This window comes from Aphis gossypii, chromosome X (assembly GCF_020184175.1).
Source record: "Aphis gossypii isolate Hap1 chromosome X, ASM2018417v2, whole genome shotgun sequence".
Lineage (NCBI taxonomy): Eukaryota > Metazoa > Arthropoda > Insecta > Hemiptera > Aphididae > Aphis > Aphis gossypii.
The window spans coordinates 39,549,116-39,574,443 of record NC_065533.1 but is presented as its reverse complement, the minus strand read 5'-3'; the positions used below and the strand labels follow the sequence as shown (position 1 = coordinate 39,574,443).

The 25,328-nt window shown below is 26.5% G+C and overlaps 1 protein-coding gene across 1 annotated transcript in view; it reads left to right on the top strand.

Annotated features, from left to right (window-relative positions):
* Window positions 1-24,401, top strand: part of LOC114127160 (cytosolic carboxypeptidase 6-like) — a 50,271-nt gene extending 25,870 nt beyond the window's left edge. The window contains exons 10-13 of the mRNA XM_027991309.2: window positions 2,556-2,666; window positions 20,604-20,713; window positions 22,960-23,397; window positions 23,470-24,401. Coding sequence (XP_027847110.1) covers window positions 2,556-2,666; window positions 20,604-20,713; window positions 22,960-23,396 — 658 coding nt within the window. The 3' untranslated portion in view covers window position 23,397; window positions 23,470-24,401. The remainder of the gene's footprint in view (window positions 1-2,555; window positions 2,667-20,603; window positions 20,714-22,959; window positions 23,398-23,469) is intronic.
* Window positions 24,402-25,328: the final 927 nt, after the last annotated feature.

The window sequence follows — 25,328 nt, the reverse complement described above, 5'->3', positions numbered from 1 at the left end:
GTTCAGTGGTTTGTCAGTTAATGAAATACGTACAAAAACAACGAAATATACAAATGGGTAAACTCTACTTCAAATATATTACACTGTCGCGACGTCACTATTTTTTTTTTTTTTTTTTACATAGCTCTCGTAGCTCTGAATAAATATATAATCAATTATCCTTAGAAATATAGACTGACATACCGTCTCCGCTAAGAATCTTTTTTCGTATACAGTGATTTATCATTGAATTTAAATTTAACACATCCATTACAATGACTTACTCAATTACATGGTATACTCAACAAATACTATGATGTAACAGAGGAACTTCCTCAGTTTTTTTTTTATATTTTTATTATAAACTATTAAGTATGTGTTAAATACTTGTTATTGGGAGTATTGAATAATTTTGTTGTAAATAATAAATTTAATAAATTTTACTAAAAAATGTTAATTTATCAGTTTGTTTAGTTATTATTTGGTTAACATTAATTTTATCCGAAGAACCGTTCTAATATGTATTCTCTAAGCAAAAGGTACCCGTAAGTAATTACTTAGTAAAAACCTCTCAAACTTAGATTCTTAAAACAAATTCTCATTATAATGATTGATAAAACTATGACTGGTGAAGTTCCAACTCCACGTTTACACAGAATTTTCGATTTTAATACTTCTATTCTACAAATAATAGTTTTACTTCAGAGGCTGCAAACAATTTCTTTGGGGCATAATGGTTAGGTTAAATATTATATCTGGTCATAAATGATATATTTATTGGTATTTAATGCATCTATTCCAACTCGATTTGATTATAACCCAAACGCTATAATATATACGATAGTACATATTAACTTTGTAAACTTTAGAATACCCATTATACATATTTCATTATCAAACCCTGACGTATAATTATTACAAAATAAATCAAAAATAGTAAGTGTAATCGGTTGGTGATATTAACTCGTGTATTAATTTAAATATTCATCAACAAAAATATTGAGATTTACTTAACACGGATCGATTACCATATATAAAATTTTGTTGAATACATATTTCATAATTTTGAGTTCTTCTATTTTGTATTTTTGGGTTCCAAACTTTTATTAAAACTTGCACAACTGTTTCAGACAAATAATAATATATTTTTTTGTTTAGATGATTTAAAATTTTTTTTTTTAGATAATAGGTACATTCAAAATTAATATTATATACCTATGTAACTAATAATAATAATATTAATACCTAATTAACTTTAAAATTTGAACCTTTGTTTAATAATTCGCGCAAATCGATTATCCACGCCTTTCTTTAGTTCCTATTAGTGAAAATAATTTCCACTTTATTGTGTATAACATTTTTTTCTCTAGTCGTTTCGTCTATTAACGATGTTTCTACGGTTATAGTCTATTAAAAATAAACTAAATTATTACAAAATATCAGAAAAAAACTAAAAAGCTCATCGAACCATTCTATTTCTATAATATCTAGGTATTAACTATATCATATATACCCACTTCAAACAGATCGTTTCTGTACATTTCGATTCATCAGAATTAACCCTAAAACTTCTGTTGAGATCGATGAGGTAAATAATATATAATTAGCTGGTAATATACTTATATAGGTCATTATAATATATTGATTTTGCTTAAATAAACTATAAATTATATAATCAGAGAACCATAAAGTTAAACTGTTGTATTTCCTTTTAATCCATTAATTAAAAAACTTTAAAATACGATTTTTTGGATTTACGCGTTAATTGGTTAATTAATTACGGATTAATAATTTAATACCTACGTGGTTCTAAGACAATAAGTGAAAAAAGACAGAATAATCGTTCACTTCAGCCCAAATCAGTAATCAGTATTGTGTTATATAGTATTTAATTTAAAAGTTTAATTTACTATTAAGTCCGTAAATGTTCTTAAATTTCTTAGTGTTAATTACTGTCAAGTGGATTTTAAAATTTCCCGAACAGTTCTAAAAAATAAAAATAATAATAGTTTTAAAAGTACGCCTACAACCCTACCTAAATTTAAAATTCGTAGAAATGGTTGATTTTTGATATTAACACAGATAACGAGGGTATACTATTTAAATACAAAAACAATACGAGGTAACTTCTATGTAAAACCAATACTAAAGTACTATAGCTTTGTTAAACTCTAAAAATTGTCCCAGTTAAAGATAAAATATAATAAATTTATATTCTTGGACCTAATATCAGAAATTCTATTATTTGAATTTTAAAATCCGTTTTCGATACTTTTTACTTATTTATTTATTTTTTTTTTTTTTTTTTATATTATATTAAATTATGCAATTTATGATTTTTCATTTAGTTATTTCATATTAAATATAAAATATGCGTCAAAGTGTTAACTATTTAAAATACTTTATTTTGTTCAGTTAAACATTAAAAGTGTTATTTAATAATATTTAATAATAATAATTAATAATAATTAACTAAAAGAACAACTACTTATGATGCACGTCTTAAACACAATAAATGTAAAAATGATATAATACTAATTATTATCAAAACTAAAAGCTATATGATTTTTTTACAGGTACGAAAAACATATACTATTTCCAAAATTGTTATCCCAACATATTGAAGGTTACGAACAAACGCACTCAATTTGCAACAGAGATTTTAAAAAATGCGGAACGTCGCGGAGGTAAATTTATTATATTATACAATATACTTATACCTTTCTTTACCTAACTGAAAGATATTAATATATTTTACTAAACATTTTATAATTTTATAATTTAATGATTTCATTCATTAAGTTAAAACACAACATTAGTAATTAGTCTTAGTTTGTATTTCAGATAAATTACGGTAGTTGATACAGCATAGTTACCTTTAAAAAAAATAAATCAACTTGTCTTTACTAACCAAAATTGATGTAACGTAATTACATTAATATTATATAATATACTTACTCTAAAAATAAAATACTGTTCGTTTAAAATTTTAAAACATATATAAATATTACGCAAGTTTTAAAAATCACAGAAGTTTTAAAAAAAAAGGCATATTAATATTGTTATGCTTATATTGTTTTTAATATTAAAATATTTACATAACACGTCAATATTATAGGTGTAAGGTAAAAATAAATAAAAATTGATAACTCAAGTTTTTCTGAATAGATTATAAATAAAAGGTACCTTCGTCCAAGTCTGGATAGAAGCTGTGATGAGTACTGGGTTCGACTCTGTGATCCAGACTATATTTTGTTAGATAAGTATTGAACTTAATTATTCTAACCCATTTTAACGGATTATGGGCTAGTAAAAGTTCTAAGCCTCCCCCAATATGCAGGTATACTGACTACGTCTAAAGCTTAATTGAATAATTATTTTGTATATATTTTGAGTGTAAAATCGGTCATCTAAAATATTATCTCAAAACTAGTATTTGTAATTTTAAAGCGTTGACGTGACTACGTGAGCCTCTTATACAATGAAATACATCATATTATACAGTATTATAAGGGCAGATTCAATGGAAGGAAAAATATGGGCAAATGCTTACGATGCGATAAAAATTAGGGCTGATAATTAAAAACGCAACCGGAAAAGTCACACTGCTGTCTCATCTAGGTCACTGTAATGGATGTATTAAATTTAAATTCAACGATAAATCAATGTATACCGAGATGAAAAATGATTCTGAGCGGAGACTACACTAGGCCTGTCAGCTTATACTTCTAAGGATGTTTTATAATAAATTTATACTGCTATTAATTATTTATTTTTCTATAAGTGTACAGTGAAACATGTATTTAAGGGACAGTCTAGGAACAATTAAAAGTGACCGATGTAGACATGCTTTTAGTATATTTTTATTTTTAGTCTAAATAAAATACTTATATATTTAATAAGATATATTGTATTATTAAGGAAAAATAAACCAATAATAAATATCAATACATTATATTACATATAGGTACAAACTACACACGTAATCAAACATACGTCAAACATATTAATTATAAATATACACAATTAATGTAATCGTTAGCATTATTAAATGTCTAATCCGTATACGACGGCGGACCAACAACACTGTAGCCTAGTATATTATGTACATACATGATATATATACAGTTAAAGGTAATAGAAAGGGTTCGTTATAGAGTATAGACAGGTCAAAATGCATTGGAATACCTACCTTTTGTCAGGACTTTATAATTTTATCATTAAATCAAGTTTTAATGTAAAAGGTACGGTTAGTTGAACTAATTTTTGACAAAAAAAATCCCATATACAATTATTATAATATTACTTCATAACAGTTTTTATTAACTTATTAAGTCAATACTACAGATCAGCGTAACTGCGTGACTTAAAATGAATCAACTTATTTAGAAAATATTATTAATTAGGTAGTAATTATGTAGTAATATGTACGAAGTGAAAAAAATATTAATATCATAAAAATATTGATTAGAATTGATAATAAAAAAATCATGCATATAAATTGTTGCTATTTTTAAGATTTATAAAATAAACATATAAAGAACCTTGTATTCAATTATCAAGCCTTATATTTTATTTTTAATTAAAAATAATTTACAAATTTAAACTTCAAAATGTGTCTAAATTTTTCTTCCTTATTTTTAAATTGCTTTGATCAAAACTCATGTAAGATATTTTATTAAATTGTCAAACTTTAATCATTTTTATAATCACTTAAAAATAACTAAACAATTTAAAAATAAATAAAAAATAATGCTTTATATACATCGTAATATTTTAAGATTCTAATTTTATTATTTTTTTAAGTGATAATAAAATAATAAAAATCATTACAATATAAATATTATACTTTACGTGTGACTATCCAATTTCGTCGAAATTTTAAAACCAATCACCAAACGATTTTATTCTTTATAAAGTGCTTTTTTTGAAATTCAAATAGAAAAAATATATAAGGATTATATAGTATTAAATTTTCAAGCTGTTTTACTAACAAACGACAAATGCATCATACATAAATCCAAAAAAATATCAAATATCTACAAATAACACAAAATATGATTACATTTATATCATATCAAGAACATTCTAATATAAATATTTGATAAAATATTCAAATCTACAATTATGTATTTTTAAACCACAACAAAAAAGAACGTAATTGATTTTATCAAAATCTGGTTTTACAAAAACATCCACGTTTTTCACTAATTTAATTTTTTTCCCAGATTATTTTTAAAGGCACCAGGAATTTTTTTAAATTACAAAGTACCAACTAGATATAATTTAATACGAAAACCACCCTAAAAATCTGAATATTAATTATTTCCACTCTGAAAGCTAGTGATAGACGTAAAAAAAACATAAATACATTATCCACACAAAATCTAAAATGTGTGTAATCATTTATTTTTTATTAAATTATAACAATAATTCAGCAATTGTTTATTATTTTAGTACAAAAATATATATTACTCATTCACTTTCTTATATTTCTGTATTATACATATACATTATACACCGATTATAAAGTGAGCGTAGTTGTGGTGGGGTAGATTATTTTTGGAGCCGGTTTACTTTTATTTTTGCAAGTCTGGCTAAAATATGGAAAATGTTTGGGGGATACTTCTGCCTGACTACCATGTAAAATATGTCGAGTACCAAATCCAAAAAATCAATTTATTTTTCTCAGTCAAGTGTACGATAAAGTGGACCCATTTCGAACAGAAATTTCACCTCTGAGAAATCAAATTATCTAAATATAGTCTTCAATCGCTGGTTAAGTTATAGAACTATTAAAGCCTTCGTCCTTCGAATTTCATCAGACATCAATACAAGGAATGCGCATAATATTACTGCTGTATTTGCATAATTGTGAACTAATTAATATTATATATAATGTATACTTGTGACCGCTGTTTACTTATTTACAATATATAAAAGGAGTCGTAGTATAAACCCACCCGTACAAATATATACACTTGTGTGTAGGCGTATGAGACGACATGAATATTATATTATTAGGTCAATCTAATCCTTATACACAAAATGCTATAGGTACGTATCCACGAACTTTAAATCGTATGTAAATAAAATATTCGTCCCGTCTTTGCATAGGCGTATCTCAAGTCACGTGGGATTTACCTAGCAAATACCGGTAGATACTATGTATTATACTGTAATGTATAAAGCATGCTTCTGGCAGTCTGTAGAAGTACCTATGTAATATTATGTGTAGTTAAAAATAAATCTCCAGCCGTAAGACTAATAAGTCTTTCACATTAATGTGATAGGAGAAGGTGACAGGCAAATTGGAGATGGTAGTTGGATCACCCCGGGCAGCAAGCTTCTGAGAAAACTAATATTTCCAAGGCACATTTAAAGCATCCTAAGTTTTACAATGTTATCAGAAAATACAAATTTTTTAAAGATAATTGAAACAGTGTATATATAGATATAGATATTTGTATTAATATACAAAGTGATTCAGCAAGCATAATCACAATAATGTAGTTATTCAAAATATAATTTTTATAATTATTTATTTTTGCTATTGATTATGTTTTTAAATTCTTAACTTTTTTTTAAATTAAAATTTCTGTTTTACTTTTCAATAAGAGTCCCCTTTTCTACTGTAAATTATTTAATAGATATTTTTTTTAAAAATGTTGACACATCAAATCAAAATTCAAACGAGAGATTTTAAGTTAATAAACTTTGTGTAGGTACTGAAAATATTATATCCATAATAATGAATTTGGAAGATATGGAGCTATGGTAATTTAAAAATTTTAGTAATTAATATTAATAATAATTAATATGAGATCCAATATTACATATATTTTATGTTTTTTGTAAAATCATTTTTAAAGATTATTATTCTTAATAAAAACATTTTGATAACTGAAAATTTATACTCGTTTGAATATTTAATTTGGTACACACGACAATATTTACAAAAAAATCATCCACTAAATAATTGAAAATTACCCATTTTCGTCCAAAAAAAAAAAAATAATAATAATTATGGGTACAGTCTATTTGTGAAAGTTAAGTATTTTCAAACGACCTATTTGCATTAAATTTACCTGTGTAAATATTTTAAAATAACGATATTATTAATATGTTTTAATAATACATTTTAATTTTTAATTTTAACATTAGGTATAATTATTGTGATAATACACATTTTTTGAATCATAGTAAATATTACGATTTTTTAAAAATAACTATGAATAATACATATTTTTTTGAAACAATAATCACATTAGGTACACATTTGTCAGTGTTAGTTATTCAATCAATATACAGCAGATTTTTAAAATAGGCGTAATAAATTTCTTGAAATTACAAAGATCATTGATCTGCGCATCAACATCGTCAGAATAATTCACATTCAATGTTAATTGTTAATTACACAACCTGACAACATGTACTATTAATTGTATTTATTGCCATGGAAATATTATTATTACTATCTACTTGTGCATGTTTTTTCAATTTTTTATTCGGTTTTATTCGACATTTTCTCGTCAACAAAATATTTAATGGCTCCAGTTTTAAACTTTCCGACAGACGTAAGAGAATATAATAAAGGACTGCACCGAATGTATTTTTCTGTTGGATGCAAATTTCTCAAAAAGACTTTTACGCATAATAATTATTACGCTAAGACTTACTTAAATAAAAGTAACATCGCCACATGCATATCATAATTTATGTATTATATGGGACTATAATTATAACAGTCTATTTCACTGTAGGTATTATTTTTTTTTCTCAGGTAAAACTTTATATTTTAAATACAACATTGAATTCAAAAAAAGTTTTTATTTAGATTTTTTTACTTTTCAATGACTCCTGCCGATGAAATAATTAAAAATTGTAAATAGTCTGAATAATTATTACAGTAACAGTAATACTCGTATTACATGGTATAGAGCTCTATACCTTTTCAGTACTAAATACAATGTTTTAAATTTGTTTTCCCAATTATAAAAATAGTATTGTTAATTTTAATCCCCAAAGAATAAATAAGATCCAATTTACTAGGTACCAAAAACCACCACCATTCTTGAAAATCAAAACATTTTTACGTCTATAAAAGTCTATAAAATGTAACATTCTAACACATAGGTGCATTACAATAGCCCAATTTACCTAACTACTGTACAGCAGAGGGATACCCATTTTCCTTCTTTTATGTGATTTGGGATGTAAGTAATTTTAATTTTTTAAGCTGTACCATCATTTGAACTTCCCGTCCAATAATCCAATAATAATATTGACGGGGACAGAACACAGATGATCAGATTTCATGGTAGGAGCTGACCTTAAGTACACACGTTTCTTTAATAATTCGAAAATATATAAGAAAACAATATTATGTATGATGATCAATAGATTAACACAATTCGTTAATCGTTAATTAGTTGTAGCCTAGAGAGGGGCGGAAGAGGTGTGTTGTAAAGTGTAGAGGATGAAAGTGGAAGTATAGACTTGAAGTATACTACTGTGTTATTTGTAAATCGGTTTATAATATAATCTAACTATTTAAGCTATTAAACCACAACCGCAGAATGTCGCCGGTTCGTCTAAACCACAATCATCTAAACATTCTAAACCGTGCAGAAAACCCGCCGCAGATGCTCAAGTATTATAATGCTACTATAGACGAAACGATAATACAATACGTGACGAACTTGTAGAATAGGTATTTTGGACATAACGGGCATGCTTTTCTGTGCAAAAAGTAGAGCGTCAGTCAATACGCTCAGGGGAAGTAAAACTTATAATAATTATTTAAAATGTACCTATTTAATTTTATTAACTTGAAATATTGGGGGGCACAGAAAGATTTGTTAATGACAGTATCGAAATACTTTTATAATCTCACTTTTTCTTTCCAGCATTCATTTAAAAACAAAGCATCGTGTCAATAGTTTTAATTCATGTCACGTCAAATTATAATATTAAAAAATGTCTTACCTTATTAATTGCCTCTATGCATGGACAGATTTGATTGACAACTGACTTAAATTTTTTAATGTAAGCCAATCAACACGTACATAAACTGCCACTACAGAATCGCACTTACAAAAATATCACTACAAATCTACAATACGTTAGACACTCACGCATATATACTTCATATCGACTCCCCTAATGAAAAAAGAAGGTATCAAGTAACTCGAATTTTATAATTTTTGCTTTTTGATGAAATCTGATAACGGAATTTTTTCTCTATCTCCTACAAAAACGACAGTAACTTAACTATTCTACAGAGGTTAGAAATCCTAATATTAAAATATATTTATAATCTCCCATGATAATGTTCCCGGTGAAAAAAAGACGTATCTTATATTACTTTTATTTTTAAATCAACATTTACCATTTTACCAAGATAATGGAAGTAACTCATTTTCGTATTTTTAAATATAATTATAATTTATTATTAATTTTAATGCTTATTTTATTTATAGTTTTTAATGATATCAATGATTATTGTATTGTTATCTCAGTAGGTAATAAGATAAGTAATAATATACAATTCATAATCTTATTAAGCTCTTGACTGTTTTTACGTGTTTATTATAATATATATTATTATTAATTATTATACTTATACTGTCTTATTTTCTTTAAAACTGTTGCTGTTGCTCACTGAACTTAATATTTTAAATATAATATTTAAAGACAAACCAATAGTATTAACAATCATGGTCAACAAAAAAAGTAAGTTATTTGATTTTGTAATATATAATATTAGTATTTTATAAACATTGGAGTAAAATAAAATTAATATGAAATAGCAGTGAATAGTAGCAACAAATAATTACTGATAATTTAATTACATTATTTGCTCTGTCGCGCTTATACCAATATACAATATAAAATATAATATAAATTTTATAAGCTGGATTTTTTTTCACGATTTCCCTCCACCATAAAATCTGTCATTGTAGTCTAGCGTAACGAAATTTTTAGGTGATCCACCCTTACAAAAGAAGTTTTACTTCAAAAATATTTTAGGTGTACAACAGTACAAAATTATACGTAAAATATTTTGTAATATTAATAAGTGTTAGTATGTAAAATAAAATCTACGTACGTTAAATAATTTATCTTTTAATTAAATCCTTGACAAATTAGACAATAAGTAATAACGTTCTAACAAACGGTAAAAAATAATTTTTGGATTATAATAGATCTAAGAAATCCTTTACACGATGAGCTTCGCCGACGGAGATAACATGAGAGGTAGACAAAGCACTCCCGTGTATGCATAGTGCGAGGTACACTATGTACACCTACATCACGTATTACGCTTGTGTACGTATTTTTAACTTTTTTGGTGATTGTTCGATATAGCCCTCGGGATAGACGACCACTTATGAAATTTAAATTATTTTATGTATATTTTATCTTTTTACAATTGTCCTCGCAGACCTCTTGTTTTTTTATGTTAATTTTAATTTATGTTACTAATTTTTTTTTCATACTAAATTATTTTAATATCTAAGGTTTGAAAACATAATATAAGGTTCCTCATAAGTTTTTAGAATTCAAAAATTTTAAAAGTTTATTCATACAGTTTTTTAAGCATTTGATGTTCAAATTATGAAAAAAATTGAATATTCAATAACTTACTAACTAAATTAGATAATAAAATCGTTATTTGTTGTTATCAAATTTATTAATCATATATTCATTTACAAACTCAATACTTTTCATCACTATATAAATTATTATGTTCTATACACAATGAATTTTCAAAAATATTTAGACAATATTAAACTATTCATATCACGAATTTATTCATACTATTGTATGGTATGCCGGTGTATTGACTTAAGATTTAAAAACAATAATTACCTATATTGCTATAATAAGAAGTGGGAAATTTCAGTAAAATTTAGTTAACCATACGGTAGTACACAATTACGACACATATATTACTGATAAGTGATAGTAAAACGAAATCCCAATGGACAAATCCTATAACCACTCCTTCCACATCTCTCTCGGATTAATACCATAAAGAGGACTCAATAATCAATATCCGAATTTATTGTTTTCATTTTACATATACACAGTATGACGTGTTCAGCAGATCTAAATTCATTTTTATATAATATTCAACTACATAGTATGTGTACTTTAGCCATTGAACGCATTTTGTACAAAAAGTTATATGTTTTCGAGACAGACAAATGCATAAGTTACGTCCACTATCCTCTACGTATAGTACCGTATAATTATTACCCTCTGTGACACACTTGACGAATTTCATTTTTTGCTGCTTCTTTTTGTTTCATTTTATGCGTATAATTTATCTAATCTTATTGTATTACATTCTTATGTATTGATCAAAATACTGAAATGCTATATTTTTTTTAATTATTGAGTCTAAAGTTAATGAGTTCTAATAGCTATTATATAGCTATACATTTTATACACGCAAAAATAAAACATATAATATAATATTTATATAGGTAATGTAAAATTAGTAAACACTAATAAATAAATATCAGATATTTACATACTGCAGTATGTCATTTTTGTTCATTATACATTTAACACATTTTACATTATGCATTGTGTACATTTACACTTAATTCTAATAAAACTTTGAATAATTTATAAGAAAATAAATTTTATACCAAAAACCAATTTGATTTAACACAAATGCACCCCTTACTTTCATGCACCCTTGACAACCACGCATTTCACCAACCTCTAGTTACGGCACTGCCTCTACACTAGTGACAGATAAAACTTGAAGTATAGACATTTCTTAATAGGCGAGTTCATGTCAACTTCAGTTACAAACATACATGACAGCTGCATACAACTGCATAATATTATACCACTAAAATAGACACGAAACTGCCAGTACGGCAATAGTATTGCAAACGTAAACGTTTTATTTATACACGCGATCACAATCATTTTCAACGGTTTTTAATACTTAAGCACCTTCGTTTATTATTGTTATTATTTTGTGAAGTCATCATGTATTTTTTCAAAAATGTAGGGAGGAGATGAATATTCATATATTTTCTGCAAAATACCCTAAAACGAACTGTCAATAAAAATAAACACATACTGTTATTATACATGTTTAGTATCAAATTTATCACAATATAATATTATATACATTATGGCCTATATGGTACATTGACGTGAAATATAATTGTAGAGTTGCATAAAAAATTGAATAAATTTAATGGTTCTATATTCAATACAATTTAATGGACCAATCATTGGTCACTAAATCGTGTTTAAAAGAACATTAAGCTCAACTTTAAATCGTTAAATTTAATGTTTATTGATTTTGTTATGTAATCCACCATTAATCTTGTAAAGAATACAATTTTTTTGTAATCATGTTACATATTCCAATAATCAAAACAAATATATAGCAAACCGAAGAATTATATTATTATTTATTATAATTATTATACATTTTGTTAAGTAATCTAAACATAGTTATACCTATATGATTGAACTCCATGATAATACATAATGAATGTAAAATGACATATGTTTCTAGCCGTCTAAGATATAATACATATATACCTCATATTATTATATTATTATTATAAATACAATGTTTATAATAAATACTATAGATATAACAATTTCTATTTATATACATTTTGTTAACATAAACCCAACACACTAATCTAAATCCATTTCATTTTTGTCACTTATTTTAAGTAAAATATACAATTTTTAAGTAAACAGTTCAACAATTTTTGAAGCATATGAGGCGAATATTAGAATAAATAACGTCAACTACGATAGTAATTAAGTTGCGAGGAATAAAAACCTACGAATAAAATGATAAGGATTATTATATTGGTAGGGACCAATATTATGACTTTATGTTATTAGTTTAATATTCAAAGTAGAAATATATTTACGGTCCAAGTAATCGGATCAGTGACTTTCAACGTATGTCAATTTCGAGAAAACACTAATTAATCTGAAGTTTCTAATTTCTGGGATACTTATGGCTTACGAGTTATGAAACAACTATCTATAATATTTGATAATATTGTCTCTAATTATTTGTAACAATTCGTTATTTCCTCGAACGCCGGTCAAAATTAATACAATATAAATAATATAGTATTAAGTTTCTTATAAATAAATGGTAGGTAAATACTATTAATGTGTTTTTCTAGGAAAAAAAATCAAAAATATTATCAAAATATTTATTCATCACTTATAATATAAAACTTATTTCTTAGGTACTTACTTTAATCGCCAATTCGTTCAACATATTTAGATGGATAAATTGAGAAATGAGTAATGGACTCATTTCCCAATGTTGTATAAACTGTAGGTCTTATATGTTTTATTTAGTTGTTTTAATATTAAATATAAGGATAATTTTAGTTAAATTAATACAATGCTTAATACTTACAAAGATTTCAGATTATTTATCTGTTTGGAAAAAGATCGAAAATATATAAATTTCTGAGAATTATTATTAACAAATAACATCTCATTCATACATTATATTTTTATATGACTAGTACCTACCATTTTTAAATACCTATATAAATAATTATTCCACTTATTCAATTTTAAATTATAAATAAAACAACATAATACAAAAATTATAAAATAAAATATGGGTTAAGTAACTAGTAAGTAACCACTCTGCTCAATCTGTTGTACAGTAGATGTCGAATATTATCAAATTACCTAATCATATCGAGGAGTAAGTAACTGTAATATATTTCTTAAATTTAAATTCAATGATAAATCATATTTAGTACACAAAAAACGATTCTGTACGAAAACAGTTTGTCAGTCTATATTACTAATTACTAAGTATATTTTATGATTAATGTACCAAATTGCTATCAAAATAATGTAAAATTATTATATTATATTATTATTATTTTATATTTTTATTTTTCTATTACAATAAACTAAATTACTCTTTTCCGAAAATACTGTTTTTTAAATGACACTATATAAGTATAGAACTTTTTTTTACTTATGAATGAATAACTTAGAAGAAGCCTAACCTAATCTAACTTAGAGGAAGAACACCAAAATTAGTTTTCAAAATTTAAATTGAGCTACTGGAAGTATGTTAAATGTATAAAAAAAAAAAAATGTTTACTCCAGCCCCCTTAACATCAATACAAGCCACTCGGAAGAATAAGGATGTATGTTTACTTATATAGTTATGTAATATTACTCAATTGTTGTATTAGGTATTAAACAAATTAATGATTGCCATTATTTTTAATTCTGTAAAATGAAATTATTTGACTGTTGGCAATAATATACTTACTTAGTCTAATAACTTTTGTTATTATATTTTCCATGAACAAACAGACTCGTCTCTACGCAGTTTGACATTGTCAGTTTTCAGTATTTCCTTTGCTCGGAAATTTTATTTATAACATCTTACAGCGTATCTCTACGTCGTTATTGTTCGAAGAATTCGGTCACCATTCACCACTTATCATTATTACACAGTGATGATTCTTATTTCATTTCATGCAATGACAGAATAACTCGGAAGTGTTCACTAACCACTGCTAAGTATAGGCGAATCTATTTATTAAAATGTTTGATAACTTTTGATATATCTACCTACATATTATATAGAGTATAGTCGTATAGAGCATCGGTTACCAATTGGTTGTCCGCGGACCCCCAAGGGTCCGCCGCGTGTTGATGTTTGGGAGTCCATGGTTATGTAGTACTGAAGTAATATTTTTATTTTATTTTAGTCGAATTATTAAAAAATTAAATGTATTATATATATATATATATATATATATATACATATACTATATATTATTCAAATTATGCTCCACGCAGAGTTACACTGGTTTTTTTTTTCATTTTTATAACTAAACAAAATTGAAAAGTAAGTAATCACAAATAACTAATAAGGGGTCCCCCGTACAATTTAAGTTTTAGCGGGGGTCCGTGGCTCGATGCTAATTAGGAACCACTGGTATAGAGTATAAACGCACGATATTCACTTCGTCGAATCTATAACTATTACAATATTAGTACATTGCGATGAATTTCTTTATTAAGCTGATGCATACGTCTCCACACCAGTAGTGGTTTTTTTTTAAAAAATTCTGTAGGTTTTAATGCAAAAGAAAATGTTGAGGCCTATTATAAATAATCACCAACGATACTCATACTATATTTTAAATTTTTTTATGCAATATTTAACATTTTAAACAAATCTCTAGTATTAGGCACCTACTAGTTAATTTTTATTTAAGAATTAAATAAATAATAATAATCTCTATCCGTCCATATATTCCAATACATTATTCAGTCTTCTGCACACGGTAGTGCAGTACTCTACATGGTTATTGCTTACTATATTTATGGCGTTTGTGATATTTTTATATCCATAATATCGGAGTCCCCGACGTAAAACAACGTTTGCACCGGCCACTTATTCCAATAACTGCTCATTACTCAAGGTTTATTTCGACCAAAAATTGTCGAAAAATACATAAAACATTGTACATTTTGTGACTGCTGTTTTCGATGAAAATAATAATAATTGATTAACGTGAATATGTGATTTAGTATCATAAAAAGCTGCAGGCAAATTTAAGATTTTAAAGGCTCCAATATGAAACAAAAATACTTATTAAGAGTTCAATAGTGTTATGTATAACTCGTATAGACGTATTCTATGAATACATAAGTATTTCACGAAAAAAATATTTTAGATTTTACTGAAACAAATTGTTATATCGTATATAACGTGTTAATTTCCTATTACGCTGATATTATATTAAATCCCATGAAGAAAATTAAGAAGTATGAAATTTTTATTTTCAAAATCAACATTTTTTTTTTTGAATATTTGTATTTCTATACGGGTTAAACGTATTATTTATTACTTATTGCGTATTCTATATTACACGCAAATACGCAATATATAATAATTAATAAGTAATAATTATAATATTATAAATACGAGTATGTGGTACTAAATTAAAAGCCCTTAAAATATGTCAATTCCGCTAGTCCGAGTAGTTAGCACTCCCTCCATAAATCCTCCTCATCTAAATTTTGTTCCAACTCAAAAATGATGTGTGTCGTTACCGATGAACTACATTTTAGATTGGTATTCCGTTATTTTTCTAGATTAAACAGATATTTTTATAGTTTTCAAGCATGTCAACGGCGTAGTAATAATAAAATAAGTAACGAATTGATCTATTGGCGAATAGATGAGAAACTTTTCTAATATCCCAAAAATAAATCACGATTCGCGATCACCAATAATTAGTATTATTGTTAATGATCACAGATTATCTCGTATTAGATTTAGTAGCTCCACAATGTTTTCAGCCAAGAACCGGAAAAACTCTATAATATATTATCTGCGGATAAAAATCGATTTTATTAATAATTAGAAAAATATAATAAGAAATTTCTACTAATTTGAGTAAATTTAAAAAAAAAATTAATTATAATACTATTATAATATCCATTATATCATCGATATATTATCACTTATTTATTTATTAGTCGTATACACAACCGCTAATTAGGTATAACAATTTTAATAATTTCTTTTAACCTGACTTCATCTAGCGATAACCTGACATTTTGTAATTAGGGCTTTATTGATATCTACATTCCATCAAGATAACTTCAAATATTTCCATAGGTACTATTTTTAAAACCTTAATGACTTGACAGTTGACAATTTGTTATGATTATATTTTCAATTATTTTATGATATGAGTTATTATCATTATGACATTATGTAATAATAAATGTTCGATGCGTGGAAAACGTGTGTCAAATTGCTTTATAGCGTTAGGTTAGATAATATTAAAGGAATATGTTCAAAATGAGTTATTTATAAGTCACATTATGTTCTTCATTACATATCAAGTATATTATAGTCGTGTATAGAATCATTGTATGCAATTTGTCGGCAACAACATTGTCCTTTATATAATAATTAATAATATTATATATTATAATATACTATATTTATATACATATATTATAAATGAATAGGTATCTATATTTTTTAGATATCATATGAAATTCATTATCGCGATTAGATTGATTATTATAATCGATTTTAAACTATTGGTAAGTTATAAAAACAAATTAATTTATTGATAATATAAACGATGCAACTTGTCTTGAGTTAAATTTTAATAATAGTTGATTGATTTAAATTGTGCACTGCGGATGATTAATTATTTTTTGGACCAAATTACTAGCAAAAATTAGGACGCCCACATAATATACCTACCTACCTACTAATGTAAAATTGCTAGCGAATTGGTCGGCTTTGATTTGTGTATTGTGCTAGTCCGTAATGTGTTGAGTATTTGAGTATAATGCAAACGATAAAACCAAATCCATGTAATCCTTAAAAAATTTCTACAGTACATTGTATAGTAGAGTTATCGATAATATATTGTTATTGTCCGATAAATGTACAGTCGAGTTTTACGTGTTTTCATTGAAATGTATTATGTGGGTTAATTTATTGTAAAATTATTTATTGGTGAAATAATAGCAAAACATTAATAATAAAAAAAACTACTGAAATTATTATTGACTAATCAGTGACAGCTGACAGGTAATACGAAGGTAATTAATTGTTATTTGGATACGAATTTCAATCTTGCATGTGAATGTAGAAAAGAATTAAAAATATAATATTCTAGTTTGAAGTTAGTAAATATGGCGTTTGCTTAACCACATCATTTTTTTTGTCTAGTTACGGCATTGTGAATTTATAAATACTTAATAGTTTTTAAACCATTATTTTTTTGTTATTGTTTGGAAAGTTTATTAATTTGTAATTACAAAATAAACAAAAGGTCTGTCAACCCATATTATTAAGTTTATTTTTAAGTATATTTTTTTATATTATTATGAAAGTTATTTAGTCCAAATTATAACTTAAAGTATGCTTAAAAACAAATGTTTATATACACATACTTTTTAGTTATAGTACCTACTTATGAGCTATTTATGAAAATTTGAACTTCAAGTGCGTATAAAAAAAATTTAACCTAACTGGGTATAATTTTAGTATTTTTTAAATTGCCATAATAATAACTTATGATGTACAATGTATAAAGTCATTTTTATAAGTAGGCGCGTCTCTACATTAAAATAGATGTTTATCAAAGCAAAATAAATTAGTTTATACTTTTTAGTGTGGAACTAAAATAGCTTCGAGATGAATAAAATATGTTTAGCGGATGTCAGCACAGGATATCGCAGTTTTTTTCTGGCCCACCACCCGCACCACCTACTCACAACAAGTCAACATAGTAAAAATTATTCAATAGATTCAACCTTGTGCTGTGTGGTTAGCCTTACCATTAAAATTAATTGACCTGTTATCAAATTTAAAGTGAAGAACAGTATCATCTATGTTGGTACATGAGATTTTTACGATATTTTAATTTTAAATTGAGGTAAAAGAATTTTTAAGTCGATTATTTTGCATATTGTACATAATTAGCGGAAAAAAAATTAAATATCGCAAAAATGTACAAATTACTCCGACGTATAAAATATACAGATGATGGTATTATTTTTAAGTATGATATTATGAGTCAATTCACTCTGATATTAAAGCTGAAAACACAGGTTTAGGTTGGTTCTGTTGAATGCAAAATTGCCGTGTCGAGGATGTTGCGCGTAAGATTAGACGCTGACATAATCCTCTTAAAATATTTTTGAAAAAAAATAATAGCTTTCATACTATATGGACAAAAATTACCCTAGCATGTTACTAATTAAGAATTTATATACGTGTACCTATTGTACCTATATATAATATGTAAAGTATACCTGCAGTATATGCATGTATAGTATTTTTATACATATACAAACTATATTACCTATATGTTATACCATACAACAGTATTTTGTTGTTATACCATGAAAAACTTAACTCAAGTGCATTTTTCTTTTCACCTTAATTCAGACTATGTATACAAAATAATACATTATAAAATCTTAAGGCTGATGACCAAAAATAAACTGGGTTCTTCACTAGGGTAGAGTAGCATTTATCATTTTCAATTATGAAATAATAACCTATAATGTCCAAATGGATTCTTGGGTGAGTTTGGCGTTGTGTAGGTTATATTCACTATATACACTCAACCGTGCAGTTAAAACTCTGTCAGTATACACTGCAGTAGTATATGTTATGTATTATTTTATTAGCTATGATTATTTATACTACCTATAATTTATTTTCTCACTTTGGCGATAAATCAAAATAATTAATATGTCAGTTTTAGTATAGAAATTTTAATTAAAAAAAAAAAAGAAGTTAATTTTACGAAAATATAATTTATCTATTCCAAGTTTCTATGTAATAAAAAAACATTAATTTTTCTTCATCTTCTTCTTTTACGATAGGATATAAGATAGCAGATAATTTTAATGTTATCTTTAGTATAAACATAGACGCAATTAGGGGGGCTTGAGGGTCTTAGCCCCCCAAATATTTGACTAGCCCTCAAATATTATTATTATTTCAGATATTATCAATGTTGCACATTTCATAAACAAAATATACACGCATTGCATTTGTTCTAGCCCCCCCTCCCCCCCCAAAAAAAAAAAATTGACCCTAGTTGCGCCAATGAGTATAAAGATCATAACTTACATTCTGAATCTATCACGGCGTAATAACGGTTGTTTACAGTTAATTTTTAACTTTTACATTTAAGATCAATACAATTTGAGCTAAAAATACATTTCATTTCATTTCCCTAATCTAAATCTTCAACCTCTTAGGGGTGGCAAGAGCAACTGAATCATTATCATGATACAATATATTAAACTTTATGAACATATGGTAATATATTATATATTTATTGTGAGGTCGTGTGAAACAAATGCAGTGTATCGTATTAAAATATTTGAAAACCGTCAAAAATAATATAAAAGTTATACAGGTCAGTGGATGTTTTAACACTGAGCACTGGGTTATATATTACATGGCTATTTTATTAGGCATTTACATTTTGTTGTAACACAAAGTTATTATTTTTTTACACATTATAGATGGTGAAATGTGTAGGTGTAAAACGTTCAAAAAAACATACATATTTATACACGGTACAATACTTACAGTAACAAAATAAATACGTAATGTGCAGTATAGCAAATAGGGTAACTATTATAATATAACGTGTAGTACATATTTTTAATTTAGTTTTTTTTATATTTATTTAACAACTCGCTGTAGTAAGGGTGATTAAAAATGATTATAAATTAAATTGTATGAACTATTTAACAAGAGTTACGAACACAAACTTTTAACATAGGTACACGCTTATTATAATATGTATAATATACAGTATACACATTATGTATACATTCTTACACGTAGGTACTTGTAAAATTCTCCAATCAGTTATATAAAAAATGTGTATGGAGTGTAATACAGGAAAATGTAATAAAATATATAATCGTAGTGCAACAACAAAATACAAACATTTTACAATAGATAGGTACAATGTATAAGCCACAGATCAGTCACTACAGTTATAATATTATACCTATATATAATACGTTGTTAGACCGTGGACTTTGTGTTGCAGGTTTTTGTGTCAATCGCTGAAGGAGAAAGTCAATTGTTATACGTTGTTCGTATCGCAGTATGGCTTCAGTGTTTCTCCAAAAACCATGATTCCGTTCACTGAAGATTCCTGTATCCTTTGTATTTGCTTTGGGGTGTGTTTTGCGATAACAATATAATATCTGCACCGAGTGCTGTTTCCGGGAAAATTCTACGGGCACATACTATATATATATATATATAGGTACACTTATATATATATATATTATATATAATACCCATATTACATTATTTACAGGGTCAGAACTCTGGGTAATTCACTAAGAATACTCACTCCTATTGTTTTTCTTTAATAATACATTTACTTTTATTCTGATTTTCGAAATTTTTAAATATAGTTACTCAGACCAGACTTTCAAAATCTTTGGAATGTTTTTCTTACTTAAGAAGTATCCTGTTGTGATACAAACTTCTGTAATTCAAACGCGATATTATATAAATACTCTAATAGTCTAATGAATTGTTTTTCTGTATTTAAAATGTTTTTGATTATTATAAATCAAAGTAATTTAATAAACATATTTTTAAAAATAAAGACAAACCGCTATATTAAACAACAATAGACATATTCATACCGTGTATAAAATAGTTAAATCAATAACAAGCATGGGCGCCCATTGGGAGGGGCAAGATAGGGCACTTGCCCCCCCTGGACAAAAAATATTAAAAACTTGTAACTCAATAAACTATTATCTTTACATTTGAGAATTGTTTATTTTGACCCCCCCTAAAATTTTACTTATGGGCGCCCATGATAACAAGTAATGATTTAATACAGTATGTATCCTAATATGCACAAGACATAAATATATAACATATTATATAGTTGTATAACCGAAACAATCGTAATAAATTTTGTGAAAAAGTTATCAAAACTTTACTTTTTACCAACTCATATTAAACTATACCAATAAATTTAATAAATAACATAAAATATTACAAGATTTTTATTAATAAATTTTGAAATAATTTAAATGTAAATCTATATTCAGTAATTTATCATCATACCAATAGATACGAAAAACAATTTTTAACACACCCATTCCAATTAACCACTTGATACCTAATGTATAACAGAGCGGTACCAATCCACTAGCCCATCATATGTTTCTATATTAACTTAACTTGACGACTAACAATTTAAAAAAAATTATTTAACTTTTTCAACCTTGTAGGTACTGCATTATGTATATGTATTACGACGATCAAAGCATCATATGAGTTATTTACCCTGATGCGCCGTCTCTTCTAGTAACGTATTTATGCGCCTATTTATTCTATAACCGACGAATCATAATTGTTTAAGTTTTTGGTTTATATTTGCGTAATTGCATGGTCTACATAATATATAATTCGATTCGCATAGATCGGGCGAATTGTTTAAACACCAGAATGATTTCAATATAGGCCAGATTGATTAAACAGGAGTAAACCTACCAGAAGTTGTGTGTACAAACATTTTGTAAAGTTTCGAGAATTTCAACAAATACCGCCACTGATGTTGTGAGGGGGAGATAGAAATTAGCTATGGCTATGTCAACCGAGGACGATGCCAAGCATGAGGCGAACTGGAAAGTTGGTATAAGTATGCAGCATAACTCGAAATTCTAAATTTAAACATTCATTGTGGCATGTTTTATCATCTGTTTTAGTTTATAATTTATAAAGTTATTTATTCACGGTTTACGTGAACAAGGTATACGGTGCGGTGTATTATGTACTATTATATATTTTCTATTTGTCTAATTATATAAATTTGTGTGTGTGAGTATATAATATATAAACGGATACAGAAGTGCAATATCAAGTATTTAAACTAGAGGTACTTAAACTACAAATTGTTTTTAATTACCTAGTCTTAGTATCATAAATTATACCATGATGAATAACTTTATCCCTCCCCCAACCGTTTAATAATTGCTTTTTATTTTGTTCCTAATGTATACATATAATTTATTTATGTTATACAGTTATTAACATAAGAACAATACGAGAAATAATTTACCACAAATGGTATAAATTATAAAGTTGTTAATTTCAAAACTACTTTTTGAAAAAGCACCCCCCCCCCTTAAAAAGGTCTATTATGTACTTCTATGTAAGCACATAACAAATAAATTATTACATATATATATATATATATATATATATATATGTGCATACGTCACGTATTATTAAGCAACGGCACATCTATTCTGTAGTACCATAGTTAAGTACCTATAATTTAAAAAAATACCAATATTTCCTCTAATGATTTAAGACAAACAAACAAACGGTGCTCGCGTATACACTTTCCTTACATACGAGTCACTTGACAGTTTACACCATCGGCCGGTGCGTGGTGCTAGCATGTTCCGACTACTTCAAATCGACCGGCGTGCTGACGGCGCAGGACGTGGCCGTCAAGTGCATCAAGAAACGAGATAGGAAACGAAAAACCGTGTTGTACCGGCAGCGGGAGACACACCCGTTATTCAAGAGGAAAATCAAAAAAAAATCGCTGGCATTGAAACGGGTGGACATTAAAGATACGTTTCGCAGCTCTCTAGCGAGCTGCTCGGGACGCCCGTCCGACGACCCAAACAGGACGAACGCCAACAGGCGGAACATGCGCTTTGTGAACCCGTCGAAAACCGTCGACAATCGGCGGTCATCGAACACTGCAGATCGCGAAAACGTCACCGCCCCGCACACGTTTTCAATCATAAACGTCAACGACATCATACGAGACACGGACGCGTTGCTCAAGTTCTGATGTACGACAATGTTTTATGAGTACCTATACATAATATTATACAATGTCACATACTCATGTGTTTATTATATAGACACCTAAATCTGCAGTATCGGATCTTACAGGAGAATGCTCGGGGAGGGACTTTTCTTTCAAACGTCCTTACCGAATTTCCACTGACATGTGCGTTTTTCTTTTTTAAGGACACTTTGATCGTTTTCTTTGTAATACTTCTGCAGCCCTTCAGGACATGTCTGAATACAAGGTATAAATATGGAGGGGGTATTTATTGAAGTTTTTTTTGTATAGATTTAGTTTTTTTTTTAAATATTTTCAGAATTTTTCAGTACAGTTATATAATAGTTATTATGATTAATTAACTATACACGATAGTTAGATAAATAAGAAATTTATAATCTATATAGGTAGAAACAATTAAAATGAATTCATGTAATAATAAAAGTTTGATTATAATTTAATATTTTTCAAATCATTGTCAGACAAACATTTAAACGTTACGATTTTTTTATATTAGTATTAGTTGAATAGCTCATCTGGATCTGCAGAAATATTGAATCCACTACTGATTTTAATATGATATAACATCCATTTTATCCTGTGTAATAATAATGATTTTAATTTGTAACGATTTTTCCTCTATTGTAAATTCTTGAGATTCCTTTTTGATTATAATTTATTGTATACATGTCACACACTCACACACTTGTAAAATCAATATTTTCAAGAAATGTATTTCCACTTCAGAGATGTATCCATATTGTGGAGACTAGGTTATAAGAAGTAGTTAATCTTATTATTTTTGTTAATTATTATATTTGAACCACGTGTGTAAAATATTTAACTTGCAGAATAAATAGGTGGGTATATAGATAATTTATTAATTAAAAATTAAAAATTACTTATTTTCTTACAAAATATCTACTACAATTTTATTCGAGTGGTGTAATAATTATATTTCAATCGTGTATACTTAAATGTTTTACCTACACATTTATAGTTAGGCTAAGCAAAAACTACAATTTATTGTTTTAATATGATAAAGTTTTTAATACGTTGTTAATTTAATAATATAAAAATACAAACAACCTTTGTTTTATTTTTTAATTTTGTACTCTTCCTAACCATTTTCTTAAAGGGTAAAAATTAGATTTTCGTTGTGGTTTATACAGCATGTATATAATCGAAAAGTAGAGCCAAAAATTATACATGTAAATAAAATATTTTGAAAAAATGTATTATAAAAATAAGAAATCTAACACGAGAAAAGAAATCTTACAAAAAGTATTATTGTTTATATTGTAAAAAGAGTGATTAACTAATGCTAATTAACCATTTGAAAATAATAATAATCGCATTGATGGATGTATAGAATCTAAATAGTACTTCGTGTTCATGTGTTCTTGAAAATTTTAAAACTGCCCTTCGAACAGTAATATTTATTACCTGACAGGAAAAAAATATTGTTGTGAAATACGAGTACGTAATTGCAATTATATATTATATATTATATATTAATATATACATATATATTTAAAAACTGTAATAAACACGCAATGTAATTAATTAATACTTTTTTTTTACTTTGTACATTAATATTTTATGAATGAGCGACTATTGAGCGTACAAGTGTTTGAGTGTTTCTAATACAAAATCTAAATTAAGACTAAATACAAATCATAAAAATAGAATTTAAAAAGATATATTATAAGAATTTAATATAATTTAAACTGTATCATTAATATTATTAATAATGTATTTTATTTTGTGCCTATTGTAGGTACCTAGCTTGTAAGATACATTATGTAGAATAATAATATATTATTACTCAATGTCTTAAGTTTAAATAGGCAAATACTAAATTCCTATTGTACATAACTACATAACTAATATACTCTTATGATAAAAAAAAATTATATTTTTGATTATGTACCA